We start from the raw sequence: 19,171 nt of genomic DNA, 5'->3' as shown, positions 1-19,171 counted from the left end.
CTAAGCAAATTTTAAAACGCAGTAAATGCAATGCTATTTTCAGTGACTGCAAGGTGTGCCGTAACACAATGTTCAGTAATCGAAGTTCTTTGTATTTTCTTCACCAACATCAGCTTGACTGCCCTGCTTGTTCCATATTCTTCGTCCACACAAATGTTCGCCTAAAAAAACTCTCACGCACTCAATTATTTTGCCTGTTGGTCCTAGTACTAGATCCCCAAGCGCCTGCGCAAACTGAAGTGACGTCACAGCCAGCATGGCGGTCAAGGTGACTCCAGCTAAATTTCACTTAACAGAGATTGCTGTTACTTTTATTTTTTGTGTTTTACTTGTTTAAATAAATTAATGGTGACATGCAAGGGTGTACGTATGCAATTAGTGTGGATTTTTAAATCGCAGTGTACGTACTGCTGCAAGCATCCTTGCGTTGACGCCCGGCCGCTTGCTTGGCCTTGGAATTTGCTTTTTAGCTATGTTTATTTTAAGGTTACAGTTAAGCTTTGCTCATCACAGCGTTGTCGACGTGTGTTTAGTTACTCTTATCGTTTGTGTTATCATAGTCAGTACCAGTTCAATATAGATCAATGCTTGCTTCAGTTTGTGTAGCGTAGGTCCTTGTTTAATGAGCTGATGCTGGGCTGCATGATAATGCTAGCTGGCTAACGTTAGCAGAATGAACTGTCTTGGAATCAGGCTAGTTAACTTCATACTAGGTTTTCATTTACCCATGCGAAGCTATCTAAACTTCGGGCTACTTTTAAATGCCTGGTAGTTTAAGTTAATTTAGTTACTAAATAGTTCGTAGGTTAAACGGCCCACGATTACCAGAGTAGCGACAAACCTCTGCCTTGTCATACGAAAAAGAGCATGTTTGTGGTGTGCATAGTTTTACTAACTTACATGTCGCTCTTTTTGTTTGTGGGCAGAGTTTATTGATTAAATATGTATTCTAATTACCGCACACCCAACTACAACTGAGGCGATGTAATATAAGGATAGGCTGCATCAGAATATTCCGTCTAGAATTTGTATTTTTTCTTGATTGAGGTTTACTAAGTGCTTGTGTTAAAGATATTTTACTTGCTTTCAGTCTAGGCATATAATAGGGTACTCGGTCATTGTTGACCTCCTCGAAAAGTAAACCGACCAGTAATCTCTAATGCATTTATAACTGGCATTCATTTTATGGTCCTTTACAACTTGCTTGCTCCCTTTATCTGACTAGCTGTGTGAAAAATCTTCTCAGGTGCAATCAACCAAAAGGGCCGATCCTCATGAACTGAAGGCTATCTTTCTGAAGGTAAGAAAGCCAAAAATATGAATTAAATGTATTGGTGGCGTAAAATTGACGTACCAGCTATTCGCTTTTGTACTTTTTCGGCAGGTGATTTAAGTCATGTACCCTTGCTTTAACCTTCGATGTAACAGCAAGTTACTGTCGCAATAACTGTATGCTCTTCTATATTCGATATATGAATTTCTTGCATATTCCCAATCATGTCATATACATTCGGTTTATTTCATTTTAAAAAGCATGTGCAGATGAACATTTATTAGATTTCACCTTGGACTTGTGTCTGCCGTTACCGTTTCTGAACTGTGACAACTGGATTAGATAATGCTGTATAACTGTGAACATATAACTGCTGAACTGCCAGTGTGCAGAGGTAAGTGATGTGCAATGTGGTGATCTTGATGGAAAGGTTATGTACTTGTACTGAAGTGGTGAAAGACTTGCCCATTTTCTTGAAATGCAGTTGTGTACTGCACGTACTGTAAAGTATACAGTCTCACAAGATCTGACACAAACTTTTTTACAATGCTTAAGTCAGAAGCATGGCTGCATATTTCATGATTTCAGTACAATAAAATGGCATGTTCTGAGCAGTTTACCCTTTTGACTTGATTGTAATTAGCCCTTTTTAAGTCCACAGTCATCATTGAGCAGATGTTTGTCTTTTGCATGTTTTGGGGTGCAAGCGTCATGAGCGCTCAAATGCGCTTGGACTCGTACACCACTTTATTAGTGCATCAACTATTTACCCTTTGTTTCTTTTGTGGCCTTCAAGTTTTACTTATCCTGTAATTACCTGTATAAGGTATTGTTGATGTTTCCATAATACAGTGTTTGTGGATATTTACAGGTTCTCAAACAGGCACTGACGGGTTTAAGTGTACTGCAAAGTAAAGCTGTTTCAGGTTGGACTGCGGGAACTTAGATTAAATGGTTGTCTGCTTGGAACGGTGGCCATACCAAGCCTTTGTTTGTGGATGCAGTGCATTGCCCCAGTTAACCTCTTGAGACAGTAAAATGAAGAAAACAAGTGTCTATTCTGAAGAAAATCAGTGGGCACATGTCTCTCTACCCACGACTGATTCACTTCACTTATGAACATTCGGTCCTTGAAGCTGATGGTGTCCAGCGTATGTTAGCAAAGGTCGCTTGCACATGCCTGGACTATTCATGGGTCCCTTTCAGCCGGTGGTTTCTCATTGCATTACTTTTTTGAGAGCTTGACATTAACATGGGTCTTCAGCTGTCTGTGGCCCAGGGACACATTGGGTGCATTGCTGTGTTGTGCTTCTTATATTTGAAGCATATGCACACTTGAGTTTACTCTTTTAGGCTTTCATTGTAGAAATATATGCAGGTAGTCAGTATTCACACTTTATTTTACTTTTAGCAGATTTTTTTCTAGGGCTAAAATGAGAGGTTTATAACTGCTGTTAACTGAAGTGTTGGCATTGCTCATTGTTGTCCACATCCAGTGAGGGGAAACACTTGCAACAAGGGCAGCTTGTCATTGCAAAAGTTCCTTTTTGACCTTGTCTGCCACTGCACTCTTTACAGTGTTCCTGGTTCAAAATCTCTCAGATCTATTTCAGCAAATTCAGCAGGTCAGGGTTCTGTAGTCATGAATGAATTAGTAAATTGGCTGTTGTAAGTAAGAGTACCATTTAGGCCAGTTAATAAAATTACAGTCTGGGTTTTCTTGCTTAATTTAGTGATTCGGCTAAGTGCTTGACACAGTGTTGGTGAAATTGTGCTCAGTGGTTTGGTGAAAATGGTTGGAATTAATACTTTCACTTAAAACACCTCATAAATATGATGGTTGATGTAGTGTGACATTTCAATTTCCACCAGTGAAGGGTTCTTGCACTCTTTGCTGAGACACTGGTCTTGGAAAAATTTAGTTTTAGAGCAGGCTTTTTTGGGTTCATTTACTCACACTAAATCAACTCTAATGCAAATGGAAGCGACCAATTGTTGGGGAATGTGTTTTCATGCCTTTCCCTACACAAATCTGGCTTTTTTGTGGGTTAATGTGGTCTCACATAAGTGTTACTGGGCAAATTAGTCAGTCCACTTTCATTCTCATACTGTGCACGGTGGGATTGGTTTTCACTACTAAGTCGGAAAGCTTCCACAGGTTTTGGCCAGGATTCCATGGACTGGTTGTTTTTTTTTAAAAGGTTTTTTTTGTGTCTTGTGTGCTGGGTCTGCTTATATCTGAAATGTGGCTTCTTGTATGTCCAAACAATTCATTAGTTCTGTGTACAGGGGCCAAAGTCAAAGAGGTCAGAGTTCTCAAAGTCAGCCCGAGCTAGTTGGGACTCAAACCTGACCGACCCTTGGGTCTGTTTCGGGCTGAGAATTTATGATAATTGATTCAGGTCGGGTGCGGGCTGCACAGTTTAAAAAAAAAAAAAAAACGTGTTTCTGTGTATTTAACTTGCATTTTTACACGTGAGCACTGTCTATTGTGCTGATTGTTGCTTTTTGAGTCAATCACACAGAGAAATAGACTTTCTCTATTTTTAAAAATGTATCTATTTTAATCAGCTAAAAACTTACATTTACTATAACTAAATAATTATGAACATACAGCTTTAGCACAAATTGCTTTTGCACACTGCGCAAGCACTGACTTGATCAATTTGACTATGATGTATAGGAACGGAACAGAGGACTGGGGATATCCTATCAATGATAAGTTTACGACAACAAAAACAAAGTCAATAAATATATGACAGTATGGATGTGGAATCAGAAATAAAAAAAAACCAAGTTGACAGGTGGCAAATATGTTCAGCTCTCTCAGGAGGGAAAGGGAAAGTCAGATGTGTGGAACCCAGTATTGTATGCTGTGTGTGATAATGATAATAGGCCAATAATAACCATATGAATATGAAGATTGAGCAAGAACAAGTGAGCTATACAACAATAAACAAGTTTAACCCCGTTCTAAAAACACAGCTTAAATATTTTATTGCATCATGGCGAACTTGGAAAACATTAGAAGTAAAATCCAATTGTTTGCTTTCGGCAAAATCGGCTTACCCTGGCTGAGACTGCTGAAATCTGTTTAACAAAATCAAAAATTATCAGTTTTAGGCTATATAAGAACAAAACAGACAAACAATGATATAATTAATATAGGCAATGTTTTAATATAGCCTAAAGCATTTTGTTTTATTAGGGCATTCTTGAGAGTTTTTGATGAAGGGTGTGTGTTTTTGGTCAATCTCATGTTGTTCCAGCTCACCTCTCTCTCCCTGTTGCGCTATATGTGTGCGTGTTGGTCTGAGCTGCCTGTGCAAGTTGTGCAATAGTGTTTTGGCATTTACCAACACACATTTTTTATTTTTTATTTTTTTCTTCCCCCTTCAGGTCAGGCTTGGACATAGTAAGTACGTGTGATCTCGGGCCGTGCCGAGCTTGGATTTAAACTCGCTCTGGCCGGGTCGGGACGGGCAGTCCCACTGAGAACTCTGACAGGGTTTGGACAAAATAATGGAAACAAACAGTAGCCTATATGGACAGGGGTTTTCCTGGCTCAGAATAAGGCTTAGGTGGTGACTTTGTGTGACAGCGATGCAGTCGGTCCGTCTTTGCTGCCATTGTCAAATCTATTCATCGTCTCCTTTTATTTAACTACATTTACAATGTAAAGTTTTCGTCTTCAAGAAGCCACCCAAATGCATTGTGATGTGAGCTATGAATTGGAACAATTTAAATATTTATGTGTGTGCCAGATTTGGGGGGAGGGGGGGGGGGATACAGATTATATGATGGTATAGGGGTCATTCTACAGGACTAGTGGTATTTTGAATATGTCTTGAAATGCATTTCATTTTTGTCCCTCAAAACCTTTTACCTTTTAACTTAAAGGAGTAACATGGTGGTTGAACGTGACGCTTCCCAGTTGTCTTTAGGCAACAACAAAACAAATGTGCATAATTTTTTTATTATTCAGTCATTTCAATGTACTTTAAAACGTATTTTTCTAAGCCTAAATTTCCCACTATAAAAGTTCACCCGAACCATCTGGGCATGGTAATGAGAACTGTCAGTTAGCTATGATTGACAGACCGTGCCCCGTTACCATAGCTACCCCCATGATACGCGCTCTTTTTGGGAGACTCTTCACAAGCTAGCTAGCTTAGTAGTATATCAAGTATTGATAGATACCTAAGGTAAGGACGTTGACTTATATCCAATTATAATTTTTGCTATCTAGCTAGCCAAGTTAAGATAAAAGCACAACTATAACCTCCTCATAAAAGCAAACTAGCTAGCTAACGTTATCGATAACATTGCCTTATGAAAGCAAACTACCTAGCTAGCTAACGTTAGCTAGCTAGCTAGCTAAATGAATATAACCAGAAGTAATCTAATAGTCCTTAAAAGGCACTCTAATTTAAGTGAACCTAACGTTAGTCGAATATTTGCATTGTCTTGCCCGCAAGCCAGCGGCGCAAACTTTGGGTCATCCATGGGTTTACGGGGCGTGGAAAGGGGAGTGGTTACTGTGTTCGTGACGCACCAAGTTGACAACTTTCTCAACCGGTTGAAAATAGGACGATTAATTTAAAATGAATATTTCTCCAAAAATACAGAACGGACATATTTAATACTTTACTCATTGTGTTTCTTCAATGCCTCTTGTGCAAATAGCACATAAAACCGAGAAAGCGTGAAAATCACCATGGTACTCCTTTAATTAGTGCTCACATGCCAGCTTGCTGTATTTAAATTATTTGTGTACATTTCCTCAAAGAATGCTTGTACTTTTTTGTCATTGGTGTTGCTTGTACCTTACACTATTTTAAAGGCTTTTCAGAATTTTATTTCTCAAACCATATTACACACCATTTCTAATCGTTTTACAGGTTTTTTTTGTCCAGTGTCTTCTACAGACAGCTTGAAAAAATGTTTAAGATATTTAAATGCAGGAAAAACCCTGATGAATATCAAGTAACTAGTCAGGAGTAGGGCCACTTTTCATCTTCAGAACAGTTTCAGTGTAGGTCCTTATTGAAATGCTATCATATCAATTCCAAACTGTGTGTAGTGTGATTTTGGATCATTCTTCTGAAGTTAAGCCGCTAGTTCAGGGGTATTCAATTAAAATTCAAAGAGGTCCAGTCGCTCAAATTTACTCCCAAGCAAAGGTCCGAACCATCATAATGTCTAACTTGCGCTATGATTCAGGGGCCTATATTGTTGTATGACTATCAAATGAAATAAACGAAGTACATTTCAATAACGTTTCAACAATATTTGTTATCAATTTTCAAAGTACTTTCCTCATGCAGACACAGGAACAGGAGGAAAAATAAATAAGTAGCCTAATCATAAATAAAAGTATCACAATGAGTTTCTCATTTCAAGTAAAGGAAATCAGGACTGAATTTTCTGAATAAAATATCTTTAAAAAGTGCCTCTTATTGAAAAAGTGCTTAAAGAAAATTATAACTTTAATGTCCTTTTTTCTCTTTCTTTTTCCCTTTTCTCCTACTTCACCTCTCTTTCTTGTTTAGTGAGAGAAATTGGCTTAATTTGAACACATAACAATATTATAACACAGCTTTAATGTCCTTTTTTCTCTTTATTTTCCTTTTTGTCCCAGTTGCCACTCTTTCTCCCTTTTCTCCTACTTCACCTCTCTTCCTCGTTTAGTGAGAGAAATGAGCTTTTGCTTGTCCTGCCAGTAGTTTGAATCTAGGCTGGAATGGAATCCGTGCCATTCTCATGCACATACGTAGGTGCTCATTGGTGAGTCTGGAACGATATTTCGTTTTAATGATGTTCATAGTGAAGAAAGCTGACTCACAACTGTATGTACTGTTGGACCGATCATTCTGGGCTCTGAGTTTATTTTTTGTGCCCTCACCTCTGACTTCTGTGGATACGTTTGCTCAAAAGAGCTGTGCTTTGTTTCGTAATGGCGTTTCACATTGCCGCTTTTTATAATTGCCACTCTCTGAACATATGAGGCAGACTGGTTTGGCACTCGCTGCGGGAAGAATGAAGGCGTATTGGTCTGTCCATTCATCCTTCAACACTCGATTTTTTCGGTAAACTTTTCTAATTTTTCAGCACGCCATTTTGTCATCTCTCCGCTCGCTCCTGCTTTTGTTTCTCTCTCTGACTAGGCTTTCGAAAATAAGTGTCTCCTTCAACACACTGGAAACAATTACTTTGATTGGCTAAGTTGCATGAAGTGGTTTAAATAATGCATGTGATTGGTCTGGGGCTTCCCAGCTCCACCAAGCCAGCGCCATACAAGCTGGACAAGCTGCGCCCGTTAAAAAAACGCTCCGTCAACATTATTATTAATTTCTCAATTTATCAGAAATGTCTTGCGGTCTGGATAGAACCATCACACAGTCCGGACCCGTACCACGGTCCGCTAATTAGTGAAGCCCGCACTAGTTCTTTGAGAGATGAAGGAGCTGTAAATGCATTCCTGAAGTCACTCTTGAATTTGTTTAGTAGTGTATATGGGGGCATTACCTTCTTGGAGTATAGGGAGATCACAAGAAAAGTGTTTGCACTATATTGTAACTCTGGCCTTGTAAAATGGCTTTATGTTCCTTGGCTGTTATACAGCCATCCGGGGTAATCATTGGACCCAGAGGCTCCCGTGAGCTGCGTGTACTGTGACAGATCCACCACCATTTTAACAGTTGGCAACAGTAATTGTGGGTTAAAGGCTTCCTCCAAATGTAAACCCATCCAAATATTGGAAAAGAAATAAAAGAGGAGTCTACACATTGCATACCCCCCCCCCTGCCATTGCTTATGGGTCAAGGTTTTGTGCTCCTTACATCATGTTATGCATTTATGTGCCTTAGTCTGAAATACGAGCAGTTTCTGAAGGGTCTCCCAGCTATAAATACTATTCATCAACCGATATTGGTTTTTCATTGGCCGATACTGATACTTAGAATGGGGTGGCCGATATAGTGCTGATTATAATCAGTTTTTTTGTGCACTTGATAAAATAGAGCAATGTAATGATAACAAATGAGTCACAATTGCTGTACTTAAATGAACATATTTAGCCCTCAAAAACAGAAAAATATAAAAAATATTTGAAAATGACAGTTTTAGTGCACTTAACAGTATTTATCTGCAGATAGCATCATCTCCTTGATTCTGTTCAACAGTCCCAGTTTAATTTTTTTTTAAATCACATTGCAATCTAATATAAATTGTTATCTTAACAGGTTGTATTAGATGACATTTCTATTAGTTAATGAGTCAGAAAAATACATATCACTGTCAGTATTTTAATTAAAAACAAAGAAATGTCATGTTTAATTCCATTCCATTCACATTACAATATAATATACATGGTTATTTAGGAAAAGGTTGTTTCAGATGGTTTTTACATTAATTAATGTAAGAAAATGCATATGTAATTCTGTAGATTTCAGAACATGACTCTTGTAAAGGAGCACGGGGGTCAGTATTTGAGTTAAAAAGTGTCATGAAATTGCATTATTCTATAAACAACATTACAATATAATATACATATATATATTTAGCCAGTGATTGTCTTAGATGAGATTTGCTGTCATTTAGGATGAGAAAAACATCTTAACATTTAGAAAGATTGATAGTGACTGAAGAAATGTAGGTGAACGGTTAAAGAAGGTGCATCTATAGATATCAATACTTTGTGTGACTGAGAGGCAATAATGTTTTGGCCACTGTGCCTGGTGCTTATTAACTCAACACTACAATTTTAGGATTCTATTCATTTACCTATCAGTAGCAGAGTTTATGACCGGTCACTCTTCCATCATTTGCGCTTGCACTTTGTCGACTTGGGATAATGGTGGTAGCATTAGCTAAGCAGCTGATCTGTTTGTAGCTAGTTAAGTTACATTGCCAGCTGATTTCCCCTCAGAGTACCTATCGATAGTACCTAACGTTAGCTGAGGAGGAGAATCTCTTTCAGTTGCTACAATAATGGCTAACATTACTTTGACTAGCGCGCTAACACTTGTACAAAGTGTCAACCACAGTTAACCACGACATTAAATAATCAACACAATAATTATGCCAAGCAAAAGCTTATATTTAGCCAGTTAGTAGTTTCACATACGTTAGCTGTCAAAATGCCAGATATTGGCCCGACAATTCGGCCAGCCGATAGATACTGGCTAATAAATACCAGCTTTGTGGAGCTAACAATGTATATTTTTTTGTTGATACTGGGTGGCAGTGGTGTTTATTCAATTCTGTGGTAATCTTTTAGGCTTTGGTTTTCGGCTACTTTGTCCTGAAACTATCCTGAACACATCTTAATCTGTTGGAAATTCCTTGTTACACACCATATTGTTCTCTTTATTATGATCAAATTTAAGTGATTAGGTGCAATAATGGTTTGTAGAAAAAATGTACAAAATTAGTCTGTTGCGTTTTGTTTATTTTCTACCTGGGTACTAAGAAACCAAGAAGGCTTGTCCTTCAGGATTTTAGATTGTGGTTGCTTTTTGGCTTTCACAGACACTAAAACACTTTGATGTGATTTGGACCAATAACTATTGAGGAAAGGAGAAAAACTCCATTACATCCCTGTGTTCAGTATACCATTTCCACAGTGTTATGAACACCCATTGAGTGTACATAAGAACTGAAGAGGGCAGGAGGGGCCAGGGGTGAAGCCTAAGAAGTAACAGGAATGGCCAGTGTAGGAAACCAAGGTGATTTAACAACCAGAGAAAGCCTTATTGATCATTTTTTTTGTGATCATAAATTTCAAACAAATATGGTTGTTTTGGTCCAGAAGTCTTAGGAAAATATTTATTAAAATGTACATATTTTATTACATATTTTTACAATATGCTGTTCATATGAAAGGTAATGATTGTTAATTGAGTTTCAGAAGACCTTCGGGGAAGTTTTATTTTGCCATTTTAATTGTATCTCCAATGTTTTTGTTTCAGAAATAGGAATACCACGAGTACATTAAATACATAAAATAGGCAGTCCAAATAAAGCCAATGTATGGGAGACACTGGGTAAAAACACTTCATTGTGTCACACAAAGGAGCCAACAGTATAGACAGCATGGGTTCCCACCAGGTCTGACACAGTCCATCTCCTGCTGTAGACGACTTCATCAACAGGCGTTTTAATAGCAGTACTTTTGCTACTCTTCATCAATGGATGTATTATGCAAATTGCCTTCACTTAACTGCCATGTGTGCAAGGTAGCTGTGGCATATAACCTAATGTGCCAAGTAAAGAAACTTCCAGGGGAGGTTTAGGAGTTTGCCAGGTTTTTGTCCTTTATTATTTGACACTGCACTGCACTCAGAGAAAGGGAAATGACCAAAGGAAAATCGCTGTAGTGGTTGGTATATGCAAAAGTAAGATGCCATCGATACCATTCTCCATCATTTCGGTGCCCTAACAGTTTAGTGCTGTGATGAACAGACTTTTGAAATTTATTGAAGGAACTGGAAGAACATCTGCTTATTTATAAACATCTGTTTATTTCAACTGGCATTCATGGCAGCCATGTAAAGTGCAGGTGACATGATTGGTTTATTTCAGAGCGAACCTGTAACTGCCGGGGAATAAAAACCGATGGTATTGACATGCATGCTGAACCGAACGGTCGAGACTGCAAGCCGTGACATCTGCAGCAAACATTAACTCTGGAAGTGGTTTGGTCTGACTTCCCAGCCTGTTCTTTTGGCAGTTGAGATGGAGTGGTACCTGTTTGAGTCAGGTGAAACAAACTCTTGGGTACTTTTTTGAAATTGTACTCTGTATTGCTGCAGTTAATGTGATGTATGCCACCATCTGCATGTAGAATGTTTGTGATTACTTGACAGTGTTGTTTGCTTTGCTTTGTCCGTGCTCCCCTTCTAGAATGCAAGTTTTGTGGACAAGGATGGGGAGCATTACATGACCCCAGCTGACTTTGTGCAGAAGTTCCTGGGCCTGCACACACAGCTCCATCACAACCCCAAGACTGTGCAGCTGATAGCGGGAGTGGCAGACACGACTAAAGATGGGTAAGTTTGGAACGTCATCTGTACACGACCCTCCAGAACAAGAGTATTCTTCCTGAAACAGGGCCCAAAGATTGGGCAGTCTTCCAAGACGTGTTAATGACGTGCATGGAGTAGTTGATCAGGTTGTACCTGTGATCTGTATGAAATCTATATGTAACAATGTTGATCTGGAGTTGGACATAAGAAAATGTGCATGTAAGAATTCATGCAAGTTGATTTGGTAAACCATACCAAGGCTTCAGACTGTGAGTAAAATGCTCCCCAGTGCGACTTAGAAATTCCATTGGTGCTTAAATATTAGAGATTGGTCGCCAAATGGGAGCTACTGTACCCTGCCAATCAATTATGATGGAAGAGGAAGTCCTGTTGAGGGCCTTTCCTGGCATTGTTCCGGTATACTGCTAAATGCTGTGCTAGTGGATGTAATTGTATATGGCAACAGCCATAGCTTCATGAAAGCAAATTAAGCATTAAATCGTTCTGTAACCACAAAATTACAAAGCAGGGCTCTGCAATAAGGAGTGTCCGCCTGGTGACTGATCAGGCCAGTACCAATAAGTCTTATTCAAGTCAAGTGAAAATGATGTTTTTCACATCTGCAGTTAGTCTAAACTGCTCAGAAAGATGAAGCTCACCCAATTTGGTGGTGGCGATTGGCAGATTTTCATATTTAATAAAGAACTACTTTAGATTGACGTTTTTACACTTTTTAATGCAAACAGTCTGTAATCTCTTTTAAAAAGTGGTCGTATTTATTTTGGCAACTGGGCCTGGGGCAAGTAGAAGATTGACCTACTGAAAAAATCCTTAGCATTGTACCCTGCCATGTTCCACTGAAAAATGTTGTAGTTGCGAACAAATGATCAGATACTATGTTTAACGATTAAATAAATTCACATAGATCAATTTTATGTTTTAGGGAGTGGTGTAAATGTTTTAGTGTTTCCCTTCCCTTTCTCCACTGCTCCTGACCCCCCCCCCCCCCCCTTCTCAGAGGCTATTGAGCTTTTAACCTATAATTCATGTTAATATTTTTCAGTTTCTTTTTAAGTGAAGGAATTTGTTTAAAAAAAATTTGATGCTTTGCACAATTTACTATACGTTTCTGAAATGATTTTGATGTTTTTATCTTCATAATTTTAGCCCATTGCAAGGAATGAGACAAGTTAATAATGATTTGCATTGTTTTAGCCTATTGCTTAAGGTGTCCAAAATTAGCTGTATTTTCCAATTTACCTGAATTAACTCCCAAATGCAACAAGCTACGATGATTTTATGCATCCTCGGCTGTCCTGTCTCCTTGGACGAATCAAAACAATTGCGCCCAATGTTATGTTTTTTTTCTTCCTGAGCTTGATATTGGTTGCAAGTAGGCTACTGTTGACAGACAGGATACCTCCATTGGAACAAGGCTGAGAAATTGTCACTGCAGTTTAATCAGGCTTTTAAATTGTGTGGATCAAGACAGATCACTAGATGCTCTTGCTGGTGGCTTTAGAATGGTCCACTGGAGGGAATTTTGTCAATATCTAGGTGATGCATCATGGGGAACATAGGCTAAAACTATCTCAGCAATATAAAAACACAAAACTGTTAAATGCCCAAGCATTCAGCACACAACACTTTTTAACCCTAAAATGCATACTTTTTTCCAAAACGAAGGAAAAATGGATGACCAGATATCAACGCAGATATATACCTTATGTGTCAGTCAAATAAATTTAACTAAAATAAAATTTGATGCAGAGATCCCGTCATTATTTATTACATTAGGGAGACAGACAGCCTGTTTTTTAAGCCCTTATATAATATTTAACAGAAAGTGGCCTGTTTTTCCTCCTCTTTGAAAATTTACGCTGAACAAAAATATAAACGCAACACTTATTTTTGCAGCCATTTTTAATGTGTGTAAATAACACATCAAAGATTTGTTCTATGTACAAAAAGATCTTATTTCCCTCAAATTTTGCCCACATATTTGTTTATACACTGTTAGCTAGCATTTCTCCTTTGTCAAAATAATCCATCTCCTGCACAGGTGTGGCATATCAAGATGCTGATTAAAACCCATGATCACTACACAGGTGATCATGTCAATAAAAGGCCACCATAAAATGTTGAGTTTTTTGTTGTTCAACACCAGGTAACAGATGCCTCAAGAGTTAAGATATCATGCAATTGGCATGCTGACTGCAGGAATGTCCGGTAGAGCTGTTGCCAGAGTAATGGGTGTTCATTTCTCCACCCTAAGCCGCCTCCAGCGTCGTTTCAGAGATTTTGGAAGTTCGTCCAACAGACTACGTGTAACCATGCCAGCCCAGGACCGCCACATCCGACTTCTTCACCTGTGGGATCGTCTGAGGCTAGCCACACGGACTGCTGTTTACAGAACCATAGAATTTCTGCACAAACTGTCAGAAATCGCCTCAGGGAAACTCACCTGCGTGCTCGACGTCCTCACTGCATTTTGATTTGTCTGCAGTTCCGCGTCAATCGACGCAAGTGGGCAAGAGCTCACCTTCGATGGCCACTTCTTCCATGTTCTCCTAGTTCTTTCATGGCCTGCATACTCACCAGACATGTCACCCATTGAGCATGTTTGGCATGCTCTGGACCGGCACTGTGATGCCGCGCTAGCGGGACTCACTTGTTTAACAGAATGAGTGTGACCAGGTGGTACTGGATGGTGGTGTACAGAGACAGCGTCACTCCAGAAGTCAGATGCCAAAGTACTGGTTTATTTACAGGGCTTCCAAAAATCACCAATTAAAACAAAAAAAAAAAAACATCTTACGCAAGGTACTGTACATTCCCGGGAAAGCAATAAAATGGCCTTAGTAGCAGGTAGAATTAGTAATTAGTAATTAGCAGATAGCTTTAGCATGTAGCATGATAGCATTACCCAGCCTCACAGCAAGCTGTTCGTCCAAAGAAAAAACCTCACTGAAAGAAACAGGCCCCATTATATATATTTCCCATAATTGAGCTAAACTATTCCCCAGGGTACTCCAATTTACATAGCCACAATGGACAAAAGTAATACATGCAATAACAGTTACAAATTACACCAGTTCAAGTCATTTCAACAATACCATGGTTATTTCTTTGAAGTACATTCTTGGATATACATAATCAATCATATTACATCAAAATACGTCATGTCTCAAAATATCAACACCCCCCCCTTTAAATTATGTCTTTCACTCAACCGGCAAATAGGCACGTGAACGACGCACACGCGCCCTAGAAACCCAGCCGACAGCTGAATGCGGAAGTGGAGGTGTTTGTGATTGAACTGTGAGTAAAATTAATGTTTGTACTGAAATATAGGAAGGCATATGACAGAAACACAGATGGAATATAAAATGAACCATGTAAAATAATGGGTACTGCATTATTTAAACAGTGGAGATGTTCGGTTGCAATAAACGGGAATGTGAGTGAATTATCGCATTGCGTTATATTTACGGGTATGCCTGAACACTCGGCTACACTAAACACAGCCAACACATGTGCGAGCTGTTCACACTCTTGGGGACTCGTGGGCTAGCGAAAAGGAACGGGAGATCCTTTTCACAGGCGCATACTACAGTGTTACGCTGCTATGCTAAACCAGGCTCGTAAATCCTAAATATCTACAGCTAGCAAGCCCGTAACCTAGTGCATTAGATGTGAAAAATGTTACTTGGACTTTCCTGGGTGAATGTAACCTTTCCTATCTGGGGAGTGTGTCTGTGGTTGACTCACCGCCAGGCCACCGTTCTTGCTTCCGGCGACCAGCTCACTCGGACCGGGCGACTCCTCTAGACATCCCTCGGGTGCAGTTCCGTTGGTCCATTCGGCCAGCCCGCTCTTCGATGTGGATGTTCAGTTTAAATCCAACTTTGACACAACCTCAGCTCTCCCGATCCTGTCTATGCAATCTTCCAGTCTGGGAATTGGGAATGCATCAGCCTTAGTCACCTGATTCACTTTCCTGTAGTCAATACAAGGTCTTGATGTGTTGTCCGGTTTTGGGAAAAGCACCATTGGAGAACTCCACTCACTTTGCCCATGTTCTACTGCCCCAATATCCACACCTCCTCCCTCAAACTCTGCAATTTAGAGGGTGCTAGCCTATATGGGTGTTGTTTGATTGGAGTCGAACTGCCTACATCCACATCATGGACAGCTAGAGCGGTTCGCCCTGGGACATCCCGGAAAAGGGGGAAGAACTCCACTATCAGAGCCTTAAACTCAGACTGCCCCTCTGTCGGTAAATGCCCCAGCTGATCAAGCGACTCCAGGGCCTCAGAGTACCTCAGGCGGAACTCCAACAGTTTCCACTTCTCCATTAACATCCTCTTCAGATATCTGCCCCATAGCTGCACAGGCAACAGACGGCCCACGTGAACAACCCTGATATTGCTTTAACAGATTAACATGGCACAATCTGGTCTTTCTCCTGCCCTCAGGAGTGCTGATCACATAATTTTTGTCCCCTACTTTTTTTCAAAACAGTGTAGGGACCACAAAAAGAGGCACTCAGACAAGATGCCCACTGTGGCACTAAGGCAAGGACCTGGTCCCCAGCTGAAAAACTGCGATCAACGGCCTTCTGATCAAACTGAGCCTTCATACGTTTCTGGGCTTGGTGAAGATTATCCCTGGCAACCTGACAAGCAGACCACAAACGATCTTTAAACTCAGAAACATACTGCAGCATAGTTGCACCTGGCTTGTTTTGAAGCAACTGTTCCTTGAACAGCTTCAGGGGACCCCTAACCTCATGGCCGAATACCAGTTCAAAGGGGGTGAATCCCGTATATTCACTCACAGAATCTCTCATAGCAAAAAGCAAAAATGGGAGTGCCACATCCCAGTCTCCAGGAAACTGAATGCTGTAGGTCTTTAACATAGTTTTTAGAGTCTGATGAGCCCATTCAAGAGCTCCTTGGGACTGGGGATGATATGCGGATGGAACTGCTTGTGAAATACCAAGCTCACACATGACCTGAAAGACTCCAGACACAAAATTGGTTCCATGGTCATGCTGCCCTTGCTTTGGAAACCCAAACCGAGAAAAGAAACCTACTAGCGCCTCTATGATGGTTCTAGCCTTAATGTTTCTTAAAGGGACAGCCTCGGGGAAACAAGTAGTAACATCTATTATAGTCAACAAAAACTCATTACCTTTCCTAGTTTTAGGCAAAGGGCTAACACAGTCTATGATCACTTTAGAAAACGACTCTTCCACCACAGGCACAGGGGTCAGCGGAGCTACAGGGACTTTCTGATTAGGTTTCCCTACCAACTGACAAGAGTGACAGGAGCGACAACAAGCTACCACATCCTGATGGAGTTTAGGCTAATAAAAGTGTCTCATGACCTTAACCTGAGTCTTCCTAATGCCTAAGTGTCCAGCGATCTGTCTCATGGGCCAAACGTAACACCTCTTCACGATAACACTGAGGCAGAACTATCTGCTCATTCACACTCCACTCATCAGTGGCAGGTTGATCTTTGGGTCTCCACTTTCTCATAAGCACATCATCTTTGAGGTAAAATCCCTCAGCCATGTTTGCAATCTCCTCATAAGTAGCCGCGGTCTCCCTCAGAGGGCTCAGAGTGGGGTCCTGTTTCTGCTCTGCAATCAATGTGTCTCCACTGAACACTGGCAGCTGATCCACCCCACACCATTTGGCAAAACCTGTGTCTGCCAAGTCAACTGGGGGAGGGTCCTCTGATCTAGACACCTCTACAACAGGTGCTTTTGCTACCGCATCATCCTCAACATTCACAGTGAGATCTGTAAGGGCCTTAGTCTGAGAACGGACTGAAAAGGCTTCTGGATATTCCTCCTCCAAGACCTTAGTCTCTGCAACCTCACAAGGAGTTGGAGACAATAGGGGGGTCACCACTACCTGTTTATGAGCCAAGTCATTGCCTAAAAGGAAGATAACACCCTTCACCGGTAATTCAGACACCACTCCCACCTGAGCATATCCAACAAAAATGTTAGTTCTTACAAACACCTTGTATAAGGGAACAGCACTCTAAGCACCTCCAAAACCTTCAATAGGCATAAATGTCCCCAAGGCAGCCGTTTCAGGCAGGTCAATAGTACCAGCTACCATGACAGATTGACCTGATGCTGTGTCTCTGAGAACTGTAACAGGAATTTCAGCTACCCCTTCCTCAACTGCAACCATCCCATCAGACAGGAAAGCATCAAACATTTCCAAGCCTGCTTTACCAACAGTTTCCACATGTCCTTGAACTGGGTTCAAACCAATGAGATTACAAGCAACAGAGCGACCGGCTTCTGCTCTTGATGTCTCTCTTCTCTGTAGGGTTGGACAATGAGATTTAATGTGACCAGGTCTACAGCGATAATGACAGATGATGTCTCCTGGGAAAGGAGAAGGCTTGTGCTGTCGCTCACCATTCTGGGAGTTCACAGGTGGACGCCAGCCCCCACTATTCTTATCACTGTGACGATTCTCAATATCCCCTGTCCTTTTAACCTGACCACTGGGTTTGTCACACCATGAATCTTTAATCTTATACATGGTTTTAGCGTCGAGGTCATTCAAATATGTCTGCATGACCTTTGGCAGACTCTGCTTGAACTGTTCCAACACAATCAACTCACGCAGCTCCTTAAGATCATACACCTTACTAGCTCTTAGCCACTTATCAAAAGCTGCTTCCTGTTGTCGTGCAAAGTCCAATTAAGTCTGTCCCAGTTGTACTCTCTCTGTCCTGAACCGCTGTCTGTACGCTTCTGGAACTAACTCATATACTTTTAGCACTGCCTGTCGAACCACATCATAGTCATCAATCTGACTCAGGTCTAGAGCAACATAAGCTTCCTGGACCTTCCCTGTTAGGGAAGCCTGTATGAGGGTCACCCACACCTATTTAGGCCAGTCTCGCTGCACAGCAATCTTCTCAAACATCTCAAAGAATAACTCAAACTTCTCAGGATCAAACCTTGGCACCAAAGAAAAACATTTATTTACATCAAAGGTTTCTCGCTGTTCCTGTCATCTGCGATCTAAAGCAAGCTTAGCTTTTTCAAAATCAAGTTAAATTTTCTCATGCTCCCTCTCTTTCTCTCTCTCTCGTTGCAGTTCCCACCAATATCCAACAACTTCGTACAACTATTGAAGAGCAGTGGGACAATATTTCACAGGCTACAAAAAACAATTTGATCAATGCAATGCGAAGGAGATGTGTTGCGTTGCATGAGGCAAATGGTGGTCACATAAGATACTGATCGGTATTCTGTTCATTTCACGGTATCTTCTTTTTTGGGGAATCTACGACTAACAAATGCATGTCTGTATCCCCAATCTCATGAAATCCATGGATAAATGCTTAATGAATCTATTTCAGCTGACTGATTTATGTTTATTACCTTTGAACTCAATAAAATCTTTGAAATTGATTGCATTTATATTTTTGTTCAGTATAGATGAATTACCACAATATCCATCTGAATGTCTTTAATGTGGCCCTATTTGATTTTTGCCCCTTAGAATTACAATTGCCCCCTAACATTTTAGGTTTAGGAGCCATTGGCTCCTCAGTAAAAATTTTAGCCTGGAGCCCTGCATACTATATGGTACAGTATGTTAAGCTCTTTTTCTGTCTGTGTGTTTTAGCAGGTGATTGAAGTGAGTAAGATTATTGCCCCTTTTTGCAGTTCAATAGATAAGCCTTTTTTTCATGTAGTTTATGTAGTTATGTGATATTGCATTTTCAGTTGTTTCTTTTAGGGGAGATGCATGTTATTTCAGCCTTTAAAAGTTGTTTAACATTTATTTAAAAGTTATGGCATTCCCAATGATTCAAAACATTT

At 40.2% G+C, this 19,171-nt stretch overlaps 1 protein-coding gene and 1 long non-coding RNA gene across 3 annotated transcripts in view; both read left to right on the top strand.

Annotated features, from left to right (window-relative positions):
* The first annotated feature begins 203 nt into the window (after nucleotides 1-203).
* Nucleotides 204-19,171, top strand: part of slc25a12 (solute carrier family 25 member 12) — a 52,451-nt gene continuing 33,483 nt past the window's right edge. The window contains exons 1-3 of one of the 2 annotated variants that reach the window (XM_035410239.1): nucleotides 204-268; nucleotides 1,247-1,300; nucleotides 11,180-11,325. In XM_035410239.1, coding sequence (XP_035266130.1) covers nucleotides 257-268; nucleotides 1,247-1,300; nucleotides 11,180-11,325 — 212 coding nt within the window. In that variant the 5' untranslated portion in view covers nucleotides 204-256. Of the gene's footprint in view, nucleotides 269-330; nucleotides 364-1,225; nucleotides 1,301-11,179; nucleotides 11,326-19,171 lie in introns of those variants that run through there. The other variant, XM_035410238.1, reaches the window with a different exon arrangement.
* On the top strand, nucleotides 13,500-18,754 carry LOC118223551. The gene is made up of 2 exons (XR_004764460.1): nucleotides 13,500-14,622; nucleotides 18,441-18,754. It is a non-coding gene; the product is annotated as an uncharacterized LOC118223551 (long non-coding RNA).

This window comes from Anguilla anguilla, chromosome 3 (genome assembly GCF_013347855.1).
Source record: "Anguilla anguilla isolate fAngAng1 chromosome 3, fAngAng1.pri, whole genome shotgun sequence".
NCBI classification, from domain to species: Eukaryota; Metazoa; Chordata; class Actinopteri; order Anguilliformes; family Anguillidae; genus Anguilla; species Anguilla anguilla.
Note: the sequence above shows the minus strand (reverse complement) of the source record. Positions and strands in the feature narration are given on the sequence as shown.